This window comes from Schistocerca gregaria, chromosome 5 (genome assembly GCF_023897955.1).
Source record: "Schistocerca gregaria isolate iqSchGreg1 chromosome 5, iqSchGreg1.2, whole genome shotgun sequence".
Classification (NCBI taxonomy): Eukaryota; Metazoa; Arthropoda; class Insecta; order Orthoptera; family Acrididae; genus Schistocerca; species Schistocerca gregaria.
Genome location: NC_064924.1, coordinates 654,697,052 through 654,718,872, shown reverse-complemented (window position 1 = coordinate 654,718,872; position 21,821 = coordinate 654,697,052). Strand labels below are relative to the sequence as shown.

The 21,821-nt window shown below is 41.1% G+C and overlaps 1 protein-coding gene across 2 annotated transcripts in view; it reads left to right on the top strand.

The window, feature by feature from the left end:
• Positions 1–21,513, top strand: part of LOC126272669 (synaptic vesicle membrane protein VAT-1 homolog-like) — a 128,368-nt gene extending 106,855 nt beyond the window's left edge. The window contains exons 2-9 of one of the 2 annotated variants that reach the window (XM_049975683.1): positions 12,014–12,143; positions 12,333–12,548; positions 18,328–18,470; positions 18,546–18,649; positions 18,770–18,825; positions 18,931–19,125; positions 20,311–20,536; positions 20,629–21,513. In XM_049975683.1, coding sequence (XP_049831640.1) covers positions 12,014–12,143; positions 12,333–12,548; positions 18,328–18,470; positions 18,546–18,649; positions 18,770–18,825; positions 18,931–19,125; positions 20,311–20,536; positions 20,629–20,657 — 1,099 coding nt within the window. In that variant the 3' untranslated portion in view covers positions 20,658–21,513. The remainder of the gene's footprint in view (positions 1–12,013; positions 12,144–12,332; positions 12,549–18,327; positions 18,471–18,545; positions 18,650–18,769; positions 18,826–18,930; positions 19,126–20,310; positions 20,537–20,628) is intronic. The other variant, XM_049975684.1, reaches the window with a different exon arrangement.
• The last annotated feature ends 308 nt before the right edge of the window (positions 21,514–21,821 follow it).

Sequence of the window (21,821 nt, the reverse complement as noted above, 5' to 3'; positions counted from 1 at the left end):
ACAGTACGCTCGTTCGCCTACTGCTTGAATGCTGCTCTGCAGTGTGGGATCCGTACCAGATATGGTTGATAAAAGAGATGGAGAAGATCCAACGGAGAGCAGCGCGCTTCGTTACAGGATCGTTTATCATCTCAGTAACACTTTCGCGATTATTAAACTCCAGTGGAAGACTCTGCAGGAGAGACGCTCAGTAGCTCGGTACGGGCTTTTGTTAAAATTTCGAGAACATACCTTTACCGAAGAGTCAAGCAGTATATCGCTCCCTCCTACGTGTATCTCGCGAAGAAACCATGAGGATAAAATTAGAGATTAGAGCCCACACAGAGGCATACCGGCAATCCTTTCCACAAACAATATGAGTCTGGAATCGAAAGGAGAACAGATGGAGGTACTCAGGGTACCCTCCGCCACACAGTCAGGTGGCTTGCGGTGTATGGATGTAGATGTATATATAAATTGAGTTTTGTTGGGTTAGATAGAGGAGCAATCAGCCGTAGGATTAAGTTGCTTTAATATGACATTTATAGTCACAGCGCAGAACAGATTTCGATCTGTCAGGTCATTATCAATGCTGAAACAAATACAAGAGTATATGTGCTGGTTGGTGACCGCCAGCTTTATCTTTTGAATAAGACATTTATAGTCACAGCGCTGTGACTGTCATATTAAAGCAACTTAATTCGAAGACTGATTGCTGCTCTATCTAACCCAATAGAACCAATCGTTGCGTGCACCCACGCCATGGAGGGCAACCTGATGAAATAGTTTTGTTACAGGTTTTAGTTAGCAGTCTGAAATAATTGCGTAGCGGTGTGTTTTACCAAAAATTCATTGATACGGACCTCAAAGTTGTAAGAAGAGCTGAGGAAACGCATGTTTAATACGAGACATACGATACTTCAGCTTACCCACTCTCCCCTGTGTACTAGCTACATTCAGAATGGGAGGTAAAATAATGGAGGCAAACTGATCCTAACGGTACACGCCATACTTTGGGAGAATTGTGTAAATGTGCAATGAGGTCGGCAAAAGTTCCTCCTGACACTTCAGACTGGTTAAAAGTGGAGGCGCTCATTGGGACCGCCTTTGTGCGGCTGTCTTGTATGCACGACACGCCGCGAGGGCTACTGGATGGCGTCGGCAGTTGGCTTGTCAGCGGGTGCGCAGATGTCATGCAAACGGCTGGACCGCCCAGTAAGCGGTGCAAGTCGCGGACAGCTCATGGCCGCGTGACGGTGGCATGCCGATGCACAAGAACGAGAGCGGCCTCGTGCGCATGACTCACTGCGGACCGCAACACTGCCGATAAAATTAAAGTACTTCGTTCCAAAGACCTTTTCAACTGGATGTGACAAACTTTTTCCTAATATTAATGGCCAGTGCAGAGCTTCTTAACTCGGCTGCAACAGTTAGCGCCGTTGCCGCCCAACACACAAGTTATCCTATGTCTCCTGGCAAATACAATCCACATCTACGCTTCACATAGTTGGACATCCGGGGATTTGAGTATGCAATGAGATGAACGAGGCTGTGAACATACTGTGTCCACTTCAGTGTAAAGGGATAACGGATGGAACAGATTAGCATCCAGCGTCAATTAATTAGACCAGCTTTTAATTACCGTAAAACGTAACGATTTTACTCGTCACAGAGCATGCGGCACACCGATAACGCTATTCATACGATGGGCGCCCGAACGTTCTGCGTCCAGTAAGACTCCTCTTGGCTGGATCTAAATCGTGTTGTTCGAAGGTATGGGATTTTATTTTCGAAAGTCATGAATGTAAATACTTCAAATGGCGTGTGTGTGTGTGTGTGTGTGTGTGTGTGTGTGTGTGTGTGTGTGTGTGTGTGTGCGCAACAGCTCGTAAACTTCTCGGGGTGCAGGTACATGCTGCTCTTTGTTGCCAATGAATAAACTCAGCCAATCGGTGACACGAACGTACGTAACGTCGTGTCTGCATCTGTACCTGTCGTACAATGCCTACACTGAATAGCGTTATCACTTCATGAGACGCCTTTTAAATCAGTTTCATTTGTATATCGTTAATTTACGGGGAAATGAAAATTACTATATGGTTCAGGGCACCGTACTAAAAACGAGATCCTTAGTGCCGGTTCAGTTTACGCGAAAATGTTTTAAAGACGTTTACTGGACCGGGTTGAAATCGGGATAAATTCGCCTAAGTACAAAAGTAAGAATTCAATGAAGTTTCTCGTGCACATGAAACAATAGTAATCTCGAACCGTTACAGTGCTGATTAGTCTCCCTTGTGGTGTTCGAACGGGAAAGATGTGCTCATATAGCATGTATGATGTTTAGCTAGCATTACGTTATACAGTACTTCCACTAGTGTGCTCAGAAAGGTTCCACCACATAATGGGTATCGTTGCACTTTCGACGATTTGGAGACATAAAAGTACTTCCTAAAACAGAAAACTTGCAGTAGTGTGGTGAGTAGAAATTATTCGTTTTCTAATCCATTGGCAGGTAGCATAAGATAAATGGTTCTGGTGCGCCAAAAGTGCAAGAGAAAGTATTAGACAGATTCAAATTAAGAAGCAATAATTAGTTAAAATTAAACTGAGACACAGTCTCGGCAGCGCACAGAAATGGAACAAAATCAAATCTAAATTTTAACAACGAACTATATGGCACGTAGTCCTAGGCAACGACGCCACACATGTAATGGCAAATATAAAACATACAAAACACGGACGCATCGAACTAGGTAATAAAACCTAATGAACACATTAAGTACCAATATGCTGGCGACTGACTGCTGAAATTTTTGAAAATAATTATTTTATCCTTCATAGTTGTTATTCACGTACAGTAGCCCAGGGCATAAAGAACAGAAGAAAAATACAAAATAGACCTCTAAACAGGTCTAGCTAGCGGCATCTATAATCTCTTAGATAAGAAAGACAAACCGATCTAATCCACCGTCGACAAAGTAATGCCACGGTAGGGTTTTGAAAGAGATACGTTCGCCTGTAAGGAGAAGCAGGGATTCTAATTTACCAACCGAAATTAAATCCAAGTTAGAAAAAATACATTACATTCAAAATTGTCCCTTCCGTCCATCTACATTAAACAGAGCCATAACAAAAAATAAATCCTGTGGCATAAAATAAAATGGGTTCTCTCATCAGCTGTCACACCCACGCACTGCTCAGCGCGAATAGTTTGTGTTGTAATAATTGACATATTCTAACTTCAACAACATCTTTAATTATTACACCCCGGCAGCTTGAAGGTGTCGATCAAAAATTGTTTTTCGGTAAGGCCGTGTTCGGCAAGTAAAATTCCTGTAATTAATATGCCGCTGATCGGTACAACGCTGGGAAACTATGTGAATAGACTGCCCCCGTAACTTTGCCGCATTCACATGGAATAATTAACAGCCGGGACTCTGCAGCCCGTATCTTCAAGACGACGCAACATCTTAGGTGACAGAAATACTGTTTTTATCTCGTGTCATTCGTCCAATTTTACGTAATGTTCCTCTACAGAATAGAAGAAACGTCGTAAGCTGACATTGTTGCTTGTGTGGAATTAAGAGTTGAGTTTACCCGAGAGAGCTGACTTCTTTCAAGTGAGAGATAGTAATTTATGTTAACAAAACATTTGGACCGTTTATTTCGGTGCCGAGATGATTCTCGTCCGATATGCTTCAACTCAAAGTAAGAGTGTTCAGCACAATTTCAATTTCAGAATAATCAAAATTGTACTCAGTATCAGCGCAAGTTTGAAAAAATGCCCCCCACACGTAAGAGTATTAAAATCTTAATCGTTAATTGCGGAAGCAACAGTGCCAGAGTTCGACGTACTGCCGTAAAGGAGTGAAGCTCACATCCTGCTAGGTACAAAAGGTTGTTGAAACCTGAAATCGATAGTAGTGAGATTTTTTTTTTTTTTTGGAGAATTTAATTTTATATCGAAAGGATAGGCTAACGCGAAATGGAGGTAGTGTGTTCGTCACAATAGACAAACCCAAATCCACTGATACAGAAATTGAAACTGTCAAGCGAAATTCCTTATCAGGGGTGGGCGTAAAATAATTGGATCCTTCTGTCGCACACTAGACTAACCTCCTGAAGTAACCGAAAACTTTGAGGAATTTACGTACAAGTGAAATGAACTTTACTAAAAAAATGGCTCTGAGCACTATGCGACTTAACATCTGTGGTCATCAGTCGCCTAGAACTTAGAGCTAATTAAATCTAACTGACCTTAGGACATCACACACATCCGTGCTCGAGGCAGGATTCGAACCTGCGACCGTAGCAGTCGCGCGGTTCCGGACTGAGCGCCTAGAACCGCGAGACCACCGCGGCCGGCGAAGTTTTCTCCAATCGTAATCTAATCATCGGTGGAGACTTAAACAAACAAATAATTGGCAAAATCAGTTTCGTCAGCGATGAGCGTGACAAGACGCCATGCAAACCATTCTAAATGCCTTCTCTGAAAACTACAAAGAACAGATAGTTCGGAACTCGATTCATGGTGAAAATTTATTGCATCTAACAAATGGACCTCACCTCTCCATGTCTACATTGAAACTGGTATCCCTGACCATGACGCGGTTGTGGCAAACGAGTACCAACGTACAAAAATCATGGTTTAATGTAAATGGTCTGCTATTAAATGAGGAAAAGACCCAAAACATGTGGTCCAGTCTATCAAAGACTACAGAAATACAAAAACAGAAGGCAAAGTTTTTAGTCATCATACTTGACAAGTCTAACATGGAACTCTCATGTTAATCACTATGTGATTAGGTTGTCAAGAGTTATATATTTGTTAAAGAGACTGATGTGTTGTGTGACAGTTGAATACGCAAGGACAGCGTACTTTGCCTTCTTTGCCTGTTTTGAGGTATGGTTTAATACTCTAGGAAAACAGCAGAAAAATAAATGAAATTATGGTGATTCAGAAGAAAGCAATCAGAGTAATGGCTAAGGTAGATAACAGGACACATTGCAAACCATTGCTCATTAAATATAGATTTTAAGTTATTAATTTATACATTCTTGACAGCGTTAACTACATACTTGCTACCTAATTTAAGTGTAACAGATCAAAGGCATGAGTACTATACAAGAACCTGTACTTCTCTGCTGTTGCCACATAATAGATTAGATAAAACAATAATCATAAGTATATGGCAACTGAAATAGATAAAAAATTGTCTAAGAATGCGTCAGTCAAGCCTGACAAATTATTTAAAGAAAATGTACATAACTTCTTGTTAACTAATCCATTCTATTCATTAGAAGAATTTTCAGAAATGCCCAATATCAACTTACATATGTAAACATTTATTTTGTAAAATTAATAGGTTAAGTGAACTGACGAAGTCTATTGCATGTAATAAGCGGAGTGACTAAAGAATCTGAATCTAAAACAAGCAGAAAGATATATATTTTCAGTAAACTAGGTAAAAAACTTAGTGTCTTATCTGTATGACGAACTTGAAACTTCCAGCACACGTCAGAAGCATGTAGAAAAAGTCTAGTTAAAGTTTAAAAGAACCAGTTGACCACGCACTGGATAGATATGTACCACTAGAACACCACCTGGTTTACAATCGCTGTAGACAAACTTAGAAAGAAACGGAGATCACTGCATAAGTGTAAAGCAAAACGTAGGGCTATAGCTAGAGAGATGCTGAATGGAACGCCTTTGGCTGTCAACAGCAATCCATTAATGCCTTCAATGACTACCGTAGCAGAATATTGTCAAATGAAATTTCACAAAATCCAAAGAAATTCTGGTCGTATATAGTGACCAGTCTCTAGCAAATGAGACAGGAACTAAAATTAAGGGTAGTAATGCAAAAGCTGAAGTGCTGAACTTTTCAAATGTTCCTTTACAAAGGAAATTCCAGGAGAATTGCTCCAATTTAATCCTCGTGCAATTAAGACAAGAATTAATCAGTATTAGCGCCAGTGCAGCAGCTGAAATCATTAAACCTGAACAAAGCTCTAGGCCCCTATGGAATCCGTGCCAGATTCTATACTGAATTTGCGGCTGAGTTAGCCCTCTTTCTAGCTATTTGTAAAGTGATTTTTCGGAATACCTGCTGCGAAGTATTCGTTCCTGCGAAAGGGCAATGAAAAGTTTTAAAAAACTGTCCTGTTGCAGTTTGCCTCAGAATTGGGGACTAAATACGAAAATCCTTGCAGTTAGGTCTGTCAGTAAATGTGTTGTATTTATTTTTGAGATTACACTTCACGGTTGCGGGTGACTCCCGCACAGGGGAGTTGGAGCGAACGGACGTATGCCTATGCGTTGTCGTATCGATAGACGGAAATTACGCTATATGCTGTCTGGGCTGCCCCATGAGGCAGCGGCTGCCGGCTACGAAGCGCTAGCTCTCCACCAGAAATGTTTAGTTTCCGTTTAAGTCAAACCTTTATATCTACTCTAAAACTTCGAAATCCCTTTTTGAGTAATGAATGGAATGAAAAATTTCGTAATTTTTAGTTCACATACATCGCGTACAAGTATTAAACCACATCAAATTCCTAAAATATTTAGTTTTATGTAAGTGAATGTGTATGCACTTCCACAGCGATGAAAAAGAATGTGCTTCCCGGAAACTTAGTTTTCAGAAATCCACTAATTTCCGAAAACCATTTGACGCAGTAGCACACCTGCGACTGTCGACAGTGAAGATTTCTGGAGAGGAAAGGCGGAGCAAGTTATCTTAGATGAAAGTTGTAGAAGTAAATTAAAATCTGTCCCAGGAAAGTGTTCGAACACATGCTGTTAATGTTGTGTATTAATTGCGTAGCAGACAATATTAACAGTAACTCTGACTTACGTAGATGATGCAGTTATCATTTGTTTATTATGTACTGTCTGAGAAAGCTGTACAAATAATCATTCAGATGTTGAGAAGTCTTCTATTGTTAAGACATGTAAAATTGTGCACTTCACGAAACGATGTGCAATATTCTAAAACGAAAAGTCACAAGTGGTATGTCATCCACTTAAAATACTTTACTGCAACAATTGGAACGTCTAGGCTCAATCGTTGGTAAAGCAGGTGGCAGATTTGGCTTCGTTGTTAGGATACCAGTAAAATAGAATAAATTTAAAAAAGAAAACTCGTGCGACCCATTCTAAAATATTGCTAAAGTATCTCGCGTCAGAATCGAATATGACGAAGGCAGTAGTCTACCGTTGGCTTTGTGTTCTGCTTGAAATGTTGTAGCTGGACTATAAAAAACTTACCTTGACGAGCTGTTGAAAGAACATTTGCGGGCGGAATCAGCTGGCCGCCTTTCTCCAAAAACCTGACGGTACAAAAGTTAATGCACCAGGAAAGCGTGCACAATAGTAACATTTAGTCCTCTCTCCCAGCTTGTAATTGCCCAACCTGATTTTAATCCTTAGCTACAAAATTTTGCCAGATGTTTCAACTGTGAATATGCCTGTTTCATCCATGTGGAGTAAATTCTTGTTGCATGGAGAAGTTACTTCGAAAATGGTATCACAGGAGGAGAAAAAAAAAGATTTCGGCATTATTGAAACTCGGAACTCTTTAGATGCTTGTTTCTAGTGGCAGCTCGTGCAAAATTATACCAATGAGCTATAGTATAGTGGCCTCTGTAGCCTTATAACTTAGAACTGCAGTAATTCTAGCTAAATAGAATATATTAATTTTACATATATAAAGTGTTAAAATATATTTTCATTTTGTAAGTAATAGTTTCAGGGAGGTCCTGCGATTAGATTTGTCGTTGTCGAATCCAAGAAAGTGGGTTCCTGTATAGGTATACGCTAGTTTTTTCAACGTTACAAATGGAGTATTTTATTCATGTAACAGAACTAAATTCTACAACATTCAATGTTGTTTGCATGCAAGAGCGCGCTCTCAAGAGTTTCTTCAAATTCGTGACATCAGGCTGATTAAAACACTAAAGATGAAATTGCTGCGAGTGAAACAACCAGCAATGACATTTATATTCCTTGATGTCGCAAATAATTCACAAATTTTTTCCGAATACGTTGCGATTTCCGATGGTGTGTTTAGGCAAGAGCATAAGAGCACAACTTAAATTGCAACGAATGAAACAAATAGCAGCCATATTTACACTAGGATGACATGTCATGGGATACCGAAATTATAATATGGCGGTAGTATTGCGTACACAAGGTGTAATAGGGCAGTTCATGGTAGAGCTGTCATTTGTACTCAGGTGACTAATGTGAAAGGCTTAGACGGGAATTAAGACTTTGAACGCAGAATGGTACTTCGAGCTAGGCTCGTGGGACGTTCCAGTTCGGAAAGTCCACAGTGTCAAGAGCCGAGAATAACAAATTTCAGGCATTGCTTTTCTCCAGACAACTCAATGGCCAACGCCTTCACTTAACGACAGAGAGCAGCATCGTTTGTGTCGAGTTGCCTGTGTTAACAGCCAGCAACACTGCATGAAATAAACGCAGAAATCAATGTGGATGTACGACGAACGCAGCCGTTATGGACGACCGGAGTGACTGCCTTTGCTAGCAGCACATCACCCCCTAGTCGTCAGAAAAGGCACTGTGCAAGTTGTTAGTGGCTCCATAATGGTGTGGGCTGTGTTTACATGGAATGGGCTGGGTCATCTGGTCCAACTGAACCTATCATTGACTGGAAATGGTTACGTTCGGCTACATGGAGACCTTTAGCAGCCATTCATGGATTTCATGTTGCCAAACAACCATGGAACTTTTTTGGATGATCATGCGCCATGTCACCGGCCACAGTTGTTAGTGACTGTTTTGAAGAAAATTTTGGACTAGTCGAGCGAATAGTTTGACCAACCACATCGCCAGACATCGATCTTATCGGATATTTTTGGGACATAACTGAAAACTCAGTTCGCGCACGAAATCCTGCACCGGAAACGCCATCGCAGTTATGGACAGCTATAGAGGCAGCGTGGCTCAATGTTTCTGCTGCGCACTTCCAATTCGAGCCCATGCCCCGTCTAGCTGCTGCACTACGCAGGACTAAGGAGGTCGGACATAATATTGGGAGCTATCACACATCTCGGTGTATAGCGTTGCTTGTCACAAATACTTAGCTGCGACCGAATCCTTAACAACTCCTACGTAAATTTGTCGGTGAAGGCAAAGATAGCATCACATGAGTCGGGAAAGCACGCGATGGCTTTCCGATCTGAACCGAATGCCCGAGGCATTTCAGATGTTTAGCCACTCGTCTCGTCTAAAAACTTCTAAGCTTCTACGGCCTAATTCCAGCACAGTGCGATATAATACAGCACTGTATCCCACTCTTTCGGCGCTACTTAACTGAGAAAACGATGGTGTCAGTATAGCTTTGTATGTTTCGTTAGTGTCCCAGTCTGTTATAGAAAACTTTCAGCAATTTGGGACTCTCATTGTGGTTCTGCTCAGCTTGTGCTGCGGACGAAATTAACCGAAATGTACAGGAAAATAAGAAACCAATCTCTCACGAAGGCTCCGTTTCGAAAAAACGAATACCGGTAACGTAAATTAAAGTTAAAGGTGCTTCTGGAGATGACGATGGAACCGGCTAGAAATTAGCGTTGCGCGCGGCAGTCCCCGTAGAAATTGCGCTGGTTACCCGCCGGTGGCAATTATCTTGTAACGGGTGCTGGCGCTATCGTGGCAGATAACATTGCCAGTTGGTTTGAGCTATATACTAGTACACCTGCAGTGGAAAAGATTGGTCAATCCAGCTTGCGTTTTTCTCCTCCTCGAAATATATCGAAATGGTTCAAATGGCTATGAGCACTATCAGACTTACCATCTGAGGTCATCAGTCCCCTAGAACTTAAAACTACGGAAACCTAACTAACCTATGGACATAACACACGTCCATGCCCGAGGCAGGATTCGAGCCTGCGACCGTAGCGTTGCGCGGTTCCGGACTGAAGTGCCTAGAACCACTCGGCCACAAAGGCCGGCAAATATTTCGATTTGAGCTACCTTCTGACACCTCAAACAGGTGCAGACCACCGTTTCTTCAGCTGAGTTCTGCAGAACCGTGGGCTAAAAGGTTTCTTTTTTTTTTTCAACATTCGAGGAAGTAACTTCATCGTCTCTACAAAGACACACACACTTCCACTTGGTAATTTGAATAGCTTGTATTTGTCAGCTCACAAACGGCCGAGTCCCATGTTGCTACATTTACCATTTGTATCTACATACGTCACAAACCAGGGTACTCGGCTTGTTTCAGAAAAACAAATACAGGGACAAACTTGATGCAGAACCTGTCGTGTAATACCTATATCTGTAACTATCCTAAACAGGGAATGCTATTAAAGACATGGCCTCTATCTGAATTACAGTAGCCAAGAAACAGTATCTTAAATAGATACCGCTACATGAAACAGAGCGTGGGGAAACAACACAGTAAAAATGACACCATTGCTATATAATAAATCGGCCATGAAAACTAAGATGTGGACCGACTCAGCTGAACCCTGCCTAGACATAATGGATTGTGCAGGAGGAGGTTATTTCCCGTTTCCCCGGAATCAATTACAAACTCGAGTACTTTGTGTAATGTTGAAAATCTGGTAGTCTACCCATTACATCCCATTTGCGATGTGAAACTGACGTTCTTGCACATTAACATAAGATTTAAAAAATAAGCTATTGGAGCTGCAACATTAAACATTAACTGTAGGATGCTCCAAATTAATGAACACTGGCTGTCCATTGAAAAACTACACTTAAGTACACCCAATATGGATATGAATTGGGAGCTAGTTACTGCAGAACAAAAGAGTGTACTTAGTTCGTTTTTTGTCAGTGGAAGTAAGAGTTATGGAGTTATAAACGTAAATATTATTTGTATAGAAGCAAACTTGGAGGCTGCAGCAATATTGTTCTAAAAAAAAGTAATTCTCTAAATCAATGAAAACGAGCTTACACAAACTCTTGAAACTGATAAAACTGCAGAGTGATACTATATGGTGACTTTAGACATTGTTTATAATTATATAAGTTATTCAGTAGATAAAATGTTTTTCAACTTTTACTATGCAAACGATAAGTTAACAAAATGTTGACCATCCTTAGATGATACAGCAACCAATTTACAGTTAAAAAGAAAGCAGGCAAGTATTGATGTATCTCAGATCATGAAGGGCTGAGTTAGACGATAGGTAAATAATAAATAAATAGCTGTTCTAAAGGGCATGAAATACTAATCTGAACCGTAAATCACAAATTAAACCAACCAAAAAGGAAATCTAAATGCACTGGAGTAAACTATTCCTACATGGCATGAAGTTGAAGAGGTGGCGACTGAGCTCTTAAACGTGCTAACTGGAAACCTTTAATGAAATATGTTCCAAATATTACAAAAATCATTGCAAGGAGAACTACTCCTAAACTTCAGTGATGCATCCTGTAACAGTGTAGCTCACAAGGGAATTTACAAAATAGTAAAAAGGCATTATAAATTGAAAATAAAGTTACCTACATGTAAAACTAATGAACATGTTCTTAATGCACCAAACAAAAGTATGGCAGGATGTGAGGTCATTACATTAGAGATAAATAGACAATAGAATAACAGCCCCATTTCAAACCCACCAGATGTGTTAAACATAAATTTAAGCCTCCTCTCAGGCATCAGTTTAAAGGAAGACGTTAGCAAAGTTGAAGCATTATTGTCTACTATAGCCAACAATAAAAATTGTAGTTTTAGCTGTATGAAGGTAGCTAGTAGAAGACATCCAGTAATTCAAAAGGCGAATATTATATCCTGAACTATGTAACTAAACAAACGAAAATCTTGGGGTCCTTAACAAACTTAATACACACATTAGATGTTTACATACACATTTCAAAAAATTTTTAAACTTTTAATATAAAATGGCATATGGTACACAAACTACATGGGATCCATTATGAGCCAAAGAGGACTGAAAGTTCTTTTGTCCCTTAGAACATTGTCACTCTCAAAATTTGACTGTAGCTAATTACTGAAGTATTACTCATTTCTTTTTACAGTGGACTGAACTTTCAAGACTTAATGGTGCGTCAAGGTGCCATAGACTCCCCTCCAAAGACACCTTTCATTCTGGGATTTGAGTGTGCAGGAGACATTGAGGAAGTGGGCCCTGGTGTGGAAGGATTCAAGGTTTGTTAAAAATACAGTGAATTCTGCAGGATAACAAGTTACTGTTTGATATACAGCACCTGTATCCACCTCTTAGTGGTATATAGATAATAAAAGGTTGCCTCATTCTTACAGCTTGTCAGAAGATAATTGTTTCACACATACTTCATTTTTTTTTAAAGTGTAAGTCTTGTTGGTTTGGTCTTACAGGTTGGTGACAGTGTGGTGGCTTTGCCAGAGTACAGAGCATGGGCAGAGCTTGTGGCTGTACCAGCAAAGTATGTGTTTCCTCTTCCAAGTGGAATGACACACCTGGATGCTGCAGCCATTGCTATGAACTACATAGTGGCCTACGTACTGTTGTTTGAGTTGGGTGGATTGGCTCCAGGGAAGAGTGTGCTGGTTCATTCTGCAGGTGGTGGTGTGGTAAGTAGAACTAGCAACTACATCTCTCTCTCTCTCTCTCTCTCTCTATATATATATATATATATAATGTTCATGGTGCCCAGAGCTATTGCATTCTTCCTTCCAGGGCTGCATTTCCTTCACTACGCCCGTCCCCATTCTCACTTCTTCCCTCTCTGCGTTCTGGTATATGTTGTCTTGGTTATCCATCTGGTTCCTTCAATTTCTTGCAGTTTTGTTCCTCTTGCCTATTGTCTTCCATCCTCTTTGACATTTTGTTCTTCCCTTGGGATCGGAACTCCACTTATAAATTGTCTGTCTCTAGTGTGAGGCATTTAGGAAAGAACTACCTCCCTAGCATCTAAAACGTGGATTCCTTCCTTCCTTCCTTCCTTCCTTCCTTCCTTCCTTCCTTCCTTCCTTTCTTCCTTCCATGCTATAGCCCCCCCCCCCCCCCCCCCCCCCCGTACCCATCTGGCTGAGATCCCTGATACCTGATCTATTCCCTCCATATGCTTGCCAACGAGTTGTTGCTTGTCATCCCAAAGCATCAGTACTCCCAGCAATGGCCGCTCTACCTGGCAGCCCTTGCTGTGGCCGGATGGTGCCAATGGGGGAGCCCCTGATCGGAGTGGGTGGTATCAGGCCGGATGCTTAGTACATAAAGTATATCGAGCTGCAAAAATCTAGCCGTTCTCAAATAGCCATCTCTTTAGGTGGTAGTGGATCATTAAAAGCTGCTTAGTATGACCCTGCAGCCTCCCCTTCCTTGGCTGTACCCAGGTTTGCTGTCTTGGGATGAAACACTTCCCCACCACATGGTGCGTACTGAGACAGACAGGGACAGATTCACCACCACAAAGCCACCGTTCTTTGTGGAGAATATAAAGGACAAGTTTGGTAGCATCTCTCAATAAGATGCAGTCAGGCCTCCTGTTGATCAAAACTGCTTCTGCTGCCCAATCTGCAGCACATCATGCTTGTGATGTTTCGGTGTCTATTATCCTTTGCAAGTCACTGAATATGGTCCAGGGAGTGATTTTCATAGGAACCTCATCCCGAAAACTGGTGAGGGACTCCAGACTAATCTGGACCGATGGGGCGTTCATTTTGTTAGACATGTGTAGAAGGGCCGTAAAGATGACTGCACCAGTAATGGCACCTGTGTTCTGGCTTTCAAGGGATATACCCTCCCAGCCAAGGTCAAGGTTGTGTGTTACTTATGTGATGTGAAGCTGTACATCTTGCCATCCATGAGGTACTTTGGGAATTGGGTGTATGTCCTCTGTATGGTGGACCCTCTGTATAGTGACTATGGCCGCCCATTGCATGAGGGAAGCCCCTGTGTTCTGCCACCTGTGTTTGTCAACACTCACGACCACCACTGTTCTCCACACTTGCCAGATTTCCAGGTTTACAAGAAAGAAAAGTCAGTCTCTGGATCGGCTGTCGTAAGCTGAGAGTTGCCAGAAATATGACCACCTCCACCCAGTGTCAATTTCTTCTATTTGTGTCTGTTACATCATTTCCCCTCCTACCTCTTTCTCACCTCAGCTCTGTCCCTCTCAAAACTCCCCATTCCCTGCAGTTTCAACACCCTCCCCTTTGGGTTGCCTCCCCCCTCTTTGGCTGAAGAAGTGCACCCCTCCTTCAGTGCCCACCAGCGTCTCTCAGGCTGGAGGCCTGCTCCTACAACTTGGCCATTGGACACACTGTCTGTGCATCACAAGGTCAACTGCTCTTTTTCAGTTCCATATCTTGTGGAGGCCTGCTCTCCCTCTGTGCTCTACCCTTCTCAACATCCCAATGAGGAGAAGAAATGTAAGTCCAGGACAAGACAAGGTGTCTCTCTGCGCCCCCCCCCCCCCCCCCATTTCCCCTGGAGGTTCCATCTCCCCCTCCACAACATAACTTTAACATCCTAGTTGTGGATGTCACCCCCATCCTCAATGGTCATGACCACTGACCCAGTGACTTGACCTCCACTCAGCTTCTTTGTCAAACATGCATTCTCGCCACACAATAATCCAGTGGAATTTGCAATGGATATTACTGTCGCTGGGAATACAACTTGTTTCCTCTTAGTCTGTGCACTTCTGTGATGACCATTCTCCATTTCATGGTTAGTGGGCATTCTGTTGGAATCAGGCCAGCCCTGGGATACCATCTGGAGGGATTTGTACTTTGGTGTGAACCAATGTCATCAATGACTGGATTCCTCTTTGTAACAACCTGGAAGCTATAGTGATAAAGAGTGCAAGCAACCCCAGCAATCACCATTTGCAGTGTCTACCTCCCTCCAGGTAGGCCACTTCCTTATGTTGACCTTCCTACCTTAATACATAAATTCCCCCCCCCCCCCCCCCACCTTCTCCTCAGGAACTTCAAAGCACACCACCCCCTGTGGGGGAGTGCCACTTAAACGGGTAGGGGGTCTTCTAATTGACCAACTTACTACAAACTTTAATTTGTGCCTCTTCAGTGACAATTCCTCCACACACTTCAGTGGCATGGCGTGGCACTCATGGCTCCTTATCTGCTGTTGCTATCTGTCTCGTCCCCCTCCTCCCCTCCTCTCGTTGCTTCCTAAAATGGTCGCCCCACAAAGATCTTTGTGATAGTGATTGCTTTCCAGTGATTCTATTGTTTCCCGTTGCCTCCACCAGGCCCCTATGTTTGGCATTCTGCACAGTCAATTAACCTTTATATGTATCTGCTGTGCACTTTGACACCTATGTCTCAGACTGCACAGTCGTGTAAGATGTCTCTGCCACTCTTCGTGTGACTGGTACTGCTATCCTCCTTTCCACAGGTTCCCCTTGTTGACTGGTCCCATAGTGGACCAAGGACAAAGCGGTCACTCTCCAGGACGACCAACAGTCACTGCAACAATTTCAGTGACACCCTTCCCAGACAAACTTTACTGCTTTTAAAGCATCCTTATGCTAAGACTTGCTACTACATTATTAAGGAGAGTAAAATGGAATGCTAGGGACACTGTGTTTCCTCCCTGAGGATGTATGCCTCTTCATCACAAGTTTGATACAAGCTCCATAGTGTTCTGCACCACCAGTGACAATCAGCTGTCCAGGATCTTATACTACAGGGTGCTTTGTGTACTGACCCATAGGTCCTTGCATAGCACCTCATGATACACTTTGCAACAGCATCAACACCCTCTTCCTATTCTGCTACCTTTCTCCAGCAGAAACAATGATTTCAAGAACCACCCCCTCCCTGTTTCAACCACCAAGCTGAATCCTGTGATCCACTCTTCACTGAAAGAGAATTCTTGAAGGCTCTCACCTCTACTTCTCATCTCTTAACATGACATGGCCCTAGGCCTAGATTCTATCCACAACCAGATGATCTTACACTTGGACTTCACCCTGAGGCAACATCTACTTAGGATCTTCAACCACATTTTGGCTCACATGTGCCTTCCCCTCGCAATGATGGGACAGCATAGTTGTCCCGATCCTTAAGCCTGGATGAACTCGGCGTCTCTCAACAGCTATTGCCCAATTAACTGGACTCAACATATTTTGTAAACTGATTAAGAGGATGGTAGGTTTCCAATTATACTGTTTATTTGAATCTTAGGGCAATTTGTTCCCTTATCAGTGTGACTTCTGGGAAGGATGATCTCCAGCTGACCTCTGTCACTGGGCTTGTAACCTTTGTTGGGCCTGTGGTACCTTAGCTGGGTATGTTGTTGATTTCTGTGTCTGGTGCAGCTCCCACTAGGTGGAATCTGCTAAATGCCAGCTCAAAGGCACCATCTGATGGGCCTATGTTTGGGCTCTCTCCCATGGCTTCCAGTATTCTCCCTCCAAAATGCGGGTTATGCATTTCTGCTGTTGACGCACGGTGCACCCCGATCCAGAACTTCATTTAGGTGACCAGTGTGTGGGTGTTGTAGCACAATCCCCTTTCTTGGGCTTTAATTTTGATTAAAAGCTGATATGGCTGCCCCTTACGATCTGAAGACTGCCTGCATGTGGAAGCTTAATTCTCTCTGCCTCCTGGCCCACAAATCTTGGAGTGCAGACCATGACCTAGTAGATAGTGTCAGAAGTTCCATGCGGCTTTTCGCGGATGATGCTGTAGTATACAGAGAAGTTGCAGCATTAGAAAATTGCAGCAAATTGCAGCAAAATGCAGGAAGATCTGCAGTGGATAGGCACTTTGTTAAGGGTCAGTTGCCACTCCCTGCACTTAGACAAATGTAATGTATTACAAATACATAGAAAAAAGGATCCTTTATTGTATGATTATATGATAGCGGAACAAACACTGGTAGCAGTTACTTCTGTAAAATATCAGGGGGTATGTGTATGGAATGATTTGAAGTGGAATGATCATATAAAGTTAATTATTGGTAAGGCGGGTGCCAGGCTTAGATTCATTGGGAGAGTCATTAGAAAATGTGGTCAATCAACAAAGGTGGTTTACAAAACAGTCGTTCGACCTATACTTGAGTATTGCTCATCAGTGTGGCATCCATACCAGGTTGGGTTGACAGAGGAGATAGAGAAGATCCAAAGAAGAGTGGTCTGTTTTGTCAAAGGGTTATTTGGTAAACATGATAGCATTACGGAGATGTTTAGCAAACTCAAGTGGCAGACTCTGCAAGAGGGGCGCTCTGCATCGCAGTGTAGCTTGCTGTCCAGGTTTCGAGATTGTGTGTTTGTGGATGAGGTAGTGAATATATTTTACTCCTAGAGCAGGGCAGGGTGCTTGTGGCTGGGGCCCCTCTCTGTATATTCTAGGTCTGGGACCCATGACCACTCGTGGGAAGACCATTCTTTTCTCACTGTGATTTTCCAGTTTTCAGATTTGGTCTACCCTTTCATGCCTTCTATGTGTATTGTAACTTCCCCACTTTATAGTTTGACCCCTCTGATGGGATCCATCTATGTATAATGGACACTTTCTTACCTCAACGTTTAGTCTGATGCCCCCCCTTTCAGTCTCTCTCTATTAGGGTCCTCAGCCTTACTTTAATCTGAGATAGTTAAAATTGTCAGTGCTCCTATACCACTAATTTTGTGTAGCAATTTATTTTCAGAGAGATCCTGAGATACGGCCTGTGGGCTGAAAAACATATACCATTAACAGCTCATACACTAGCCTTCAGCTAGCTCCTAGTAACTTCAGGCAATCTCGACGAAACAGAATGCAATTTGGTCAGTTGCTCAAGACAGAAAACATTGTTTCCATGAAAATAAATCTAATTTATCTTCAATTAGAACTCACCCCCCCCCCCCCCCCCAGCCTTATGGTACTCTACTTCCAAGCATGCCATTTGTTTTGAGTACTAGGAAGAAGAAGAAATTAAATGCTGATGAGTACCTGTTTATATGGGCCAAAGTGGGTAATGGCATCTAAGAGGCTTGTCTTGTATGCTCACGTTTCCATTTTTGAAACATTTCACCCATCACCTAACCCTGCTGGTGCCTGCGTGGACATATCCATAGGCACACTGAAGTCTTGAGGTGAATTTCAGCAGCACATTTTCTTTCGAAAATAAGGAATTAAATGACAGCACGCTGTTGATGGACATTGATGTCTTCCATTTTGAAAATACTGCCTCAGTTATGTGATGGGTGCTAATTAAGTCACAATATGGTAACATGTGTTGTGAAGTCTGTAAATTATGATCAGATGGTTGCCATTTACATATTGCGGTTTATGTTTGCCAGTGCATAGCCCTATTTTTCTTAAATCTATTAATTGCATCAAAGCTATCATTAACACAGTATTACATTAAAAAAACCTCTATTTACTTTATTTTCAGGGACAAGCTGTTGCACAGTTGTGCAGAACAGTGGATGATGTGACTGTTTTTGGTGTAGCTTCAAAAGGAAAACACGAAGCCCTGAAGTCTACCATTAATCACTTACTAGAGCGTGGAAGTGATTATGCAAGCGAAGTCAGAAAGTGAGTACATAGCAGAGGCCTGCAGTCATTATTTCTTCACAGTGCAGCATTAAATGACACCTCTTCTTACTGCAGGTTGGCGCCTGAGGGTGTGGATATTTTCCTAGATTGTCTTTGTGGTGAAGAATGCAACAGGGGCTATTCATTACTGAAACCAATGGGAAAATACATTCTTTATGGTAAGGTAGCAACTATCTAATACAAATCTAGCTTGTAAAATAATTACAGAAAAAATTAAATTAACAATTGTTTATCTCTGACAGCAAACGATAACATTAAAATAATTTTCTTGTTTTAAGGGTCTTCCAATGTTGTGACAGGAGAGACCAAAAGCATCTTCAGTGTTGCTAGATCAGTAAGTACAATATTGCAACAATGTTACTTTTTTGCTGCAGTTACTTACTTAGGTTTGTTGTGATTAGTTATAGGTGAATCTCTTAAAATGATTTTTCTTTACCAGTGGTGGCAGGTAGACAAAGTGTCACCAATTAAGCTCTTTGATGAGAACAAGACCCTCTCTGGGTTCAACATTCGTCACCTTTTGTATCAACAAAGTGGAGCACCATACATTAAAAAAATAATGGATTCTGTGTTTAAACTATGGAAGGATGGAAAAATTAAGCCTGTAGTAGATTCAACATGGGCACTTGAAGATGTAAGTATAATATTTTAAAATATTTTCATAGCCATTCTGAGATACAATTTTTTGAAGTGGTGGTGGTGGTGGTGGTGGTGGTGGCCACTAAATACCACTTATGGTCTCCAGAACTTATTGGTTCTAATGTGATCAAAATTGAGCATTTACTATAAACAAGAGGTGGGAGTTGGTAGGATTAATACTACTATGGAAACTCTGTTGAACAGTGAATTATCATAGGGTTGTTAATAAAGACAATATATCTACCATACACTGAATTCATTGGGGAATAAAAGTGAAAGGTCATGTCTTTAAATTTGTATAAGACTGTGGCAGTACAAAGTTCAGAGTAGAAAATGCAGAAATGCAGAAATGAATAAATGACAATTCAGCAAAAGGAGAGGTCGATATATGGAATGCAGTCGGGGGGAAATATAGTAGTAGTAAAAATGAAACTAAACAAGCTGAGGATACTTGGTACTAGGCCACCATTAAGGATGTTCAGTGATTTAGGTCAAATGCAGATGTTATGAAGTGGTAATTATACTCTGATGAAATAGAATTGGAGCCATTGTGAATCTTTCCTTGTAACTGTGCGCACTACTGTGAATACACTTAATTATATTGTGTGTTACATGCATTTGCTGTCCCGCCCTTTCTTATGAATAGTGCAGCACTGAAATTTTTTTAAATAATGCAGTAGTAACATTTTGCTTGATTATGTATAATTACCCATGACTTACTAATTAAACCTATTTAGATAGTTGACCCTCTGAAAAAATCTTTACTTCAGTGTGTATAAGTATTACTTTTAGGGGTGGCTGAAGTACCAAGTTACAAGTGCCACATCTTGATACAGGGTGTATCACAATTTGGTGCAGCTGCTTGGGCTGCCAAGCTGAGACAGGCACCAGTGGTGCTGCAAATGTAAGGGTTCTATGTAGCATCTAGTACAATTAGTAGTAAAAACTGAGGCAGGGACAGAGTAAGGGGTGTGTGAAATAGTTGCTTGTGTGGAAAAAAGTGCTTGAACTGGCTGTAGTTACTGTCCACACTGATCTTGATTCAATGTCAGGAAAAAAGTTGAACTACATAAAATGATTTCTCTGCACACCAGAGTAATGGCCATTGTCCACAAATGTGTGTAATAAACAAAATGTTAGTGCTAAATTTTCTGAAAACTTATCTTTATCCATCCTGTAGGTACCAGAAGCTATGCAAAAGATGCATGATAGGAAGAACATTGGCAAAATTGTACTCGATCCTGGGATGGAACCTAAGCCTAAACCAGCAACCCCTGCTAAGGGAAAGGCCAAAGGTGGAGACAAAGAGGAGAAAAAGAAGGATGAGGAGAAAAAGGAGGAAGAGAAGAAAGAGGAAGAAACTGGTACAAGCAACGAAGGAAGTGGTGGTGACACAGCTGCCAATGGTGAGTAATGGCTCCACTTCTTCCCATAAAATTGTGATGTTACCTTAAACAAAATCTTAATAAACTGTTAACCACATTTCTGTATTTTTCAGAAGCAAAGGAGAAAGAGGCCTCAAGCTGAACAATGAATTTCTGCAATGATGCGCTTAAACATTGACCACATTGAAAATTGTGCTGTTATATTTTTGTGTAAAAATATTAGCATAATTATTTTGACATCATATACATTACTAAAGAATGTGACCATATTGTGAGTGTAAGTTCGTTTGTGTGCTGATGTGTGTTTGTCGGATGTTGCTGAACTTTCTTGAGCTGAATTATTTACATGAATTCTGTCAGACATGAGTTTCCAAATACATGTACCATATCATGGTGACAGTTTCACACATTCACATGTTGATGGAATGTTTATTTTTCAAAGCTACTTTTGAGGTACTTTAGATTAGTTCTCATCTACAAACTTTTAATACTGCCATAGTGGTACTTTATTGTGTGTCTGGCAATGATTGAAATTTTGAGTGTAATGGAGGATACTGTTAAATGTTTTATGACATGGCTACTTAGAGATTATGGAAAGTTAATATTTGAAGCTCATCTGCCTATAGGTTATAAAGATTTGCTATTCTGAGCTAAAGCTTTTCATGTGATATTTGAGCTGGTATGTATAAAAATGTGGCTCACAATGTGAATATTGACAGTTCGTGTTGTCTTTGATGTAAGTATATAGTTGTTCTCAGTGCAGCATATCACAATCTATTGAAGTTTTATATAAGCTTCTCATTGTAAGACTGATTATGTTGCTTTTTTCACGCTTTTTTAATGTTTGAGTTGCAGAAACTTGGTGTGCAACTGATAGTATCTGAAAAGGTACTACCATAATTGTTCTACAAATTATATCAAGTCAATATACTTAAACACTTGCTTCTATGAGCAGCATGTTTGAGAGAAATGAATCAATAAAGTCAATTCAAAACATATTAGAACAATGTACTGTCTTTCTCAAATACAAAATTTATGACCTCTGTTCCTACTCCCTTGTCTCCTGATGTTCAGATATATATGTAAAGCAAAAGTCATTTTAATTCCAACATTAGTAATAACCTGGCATAAAATAGTGCAAAAATACCTTTTTGCATCAAAAACTGTGCTTGAATTTTACTAAGATGCTAAAGTTGACAAACATTTTAGGGCAATTTCCAGATACTGATGAATATGCAAAGAAAAATGTGTTTACAACTTTGCAGTATACACCTTAGTCTCAATATTATAAATTTCAGAACAATTT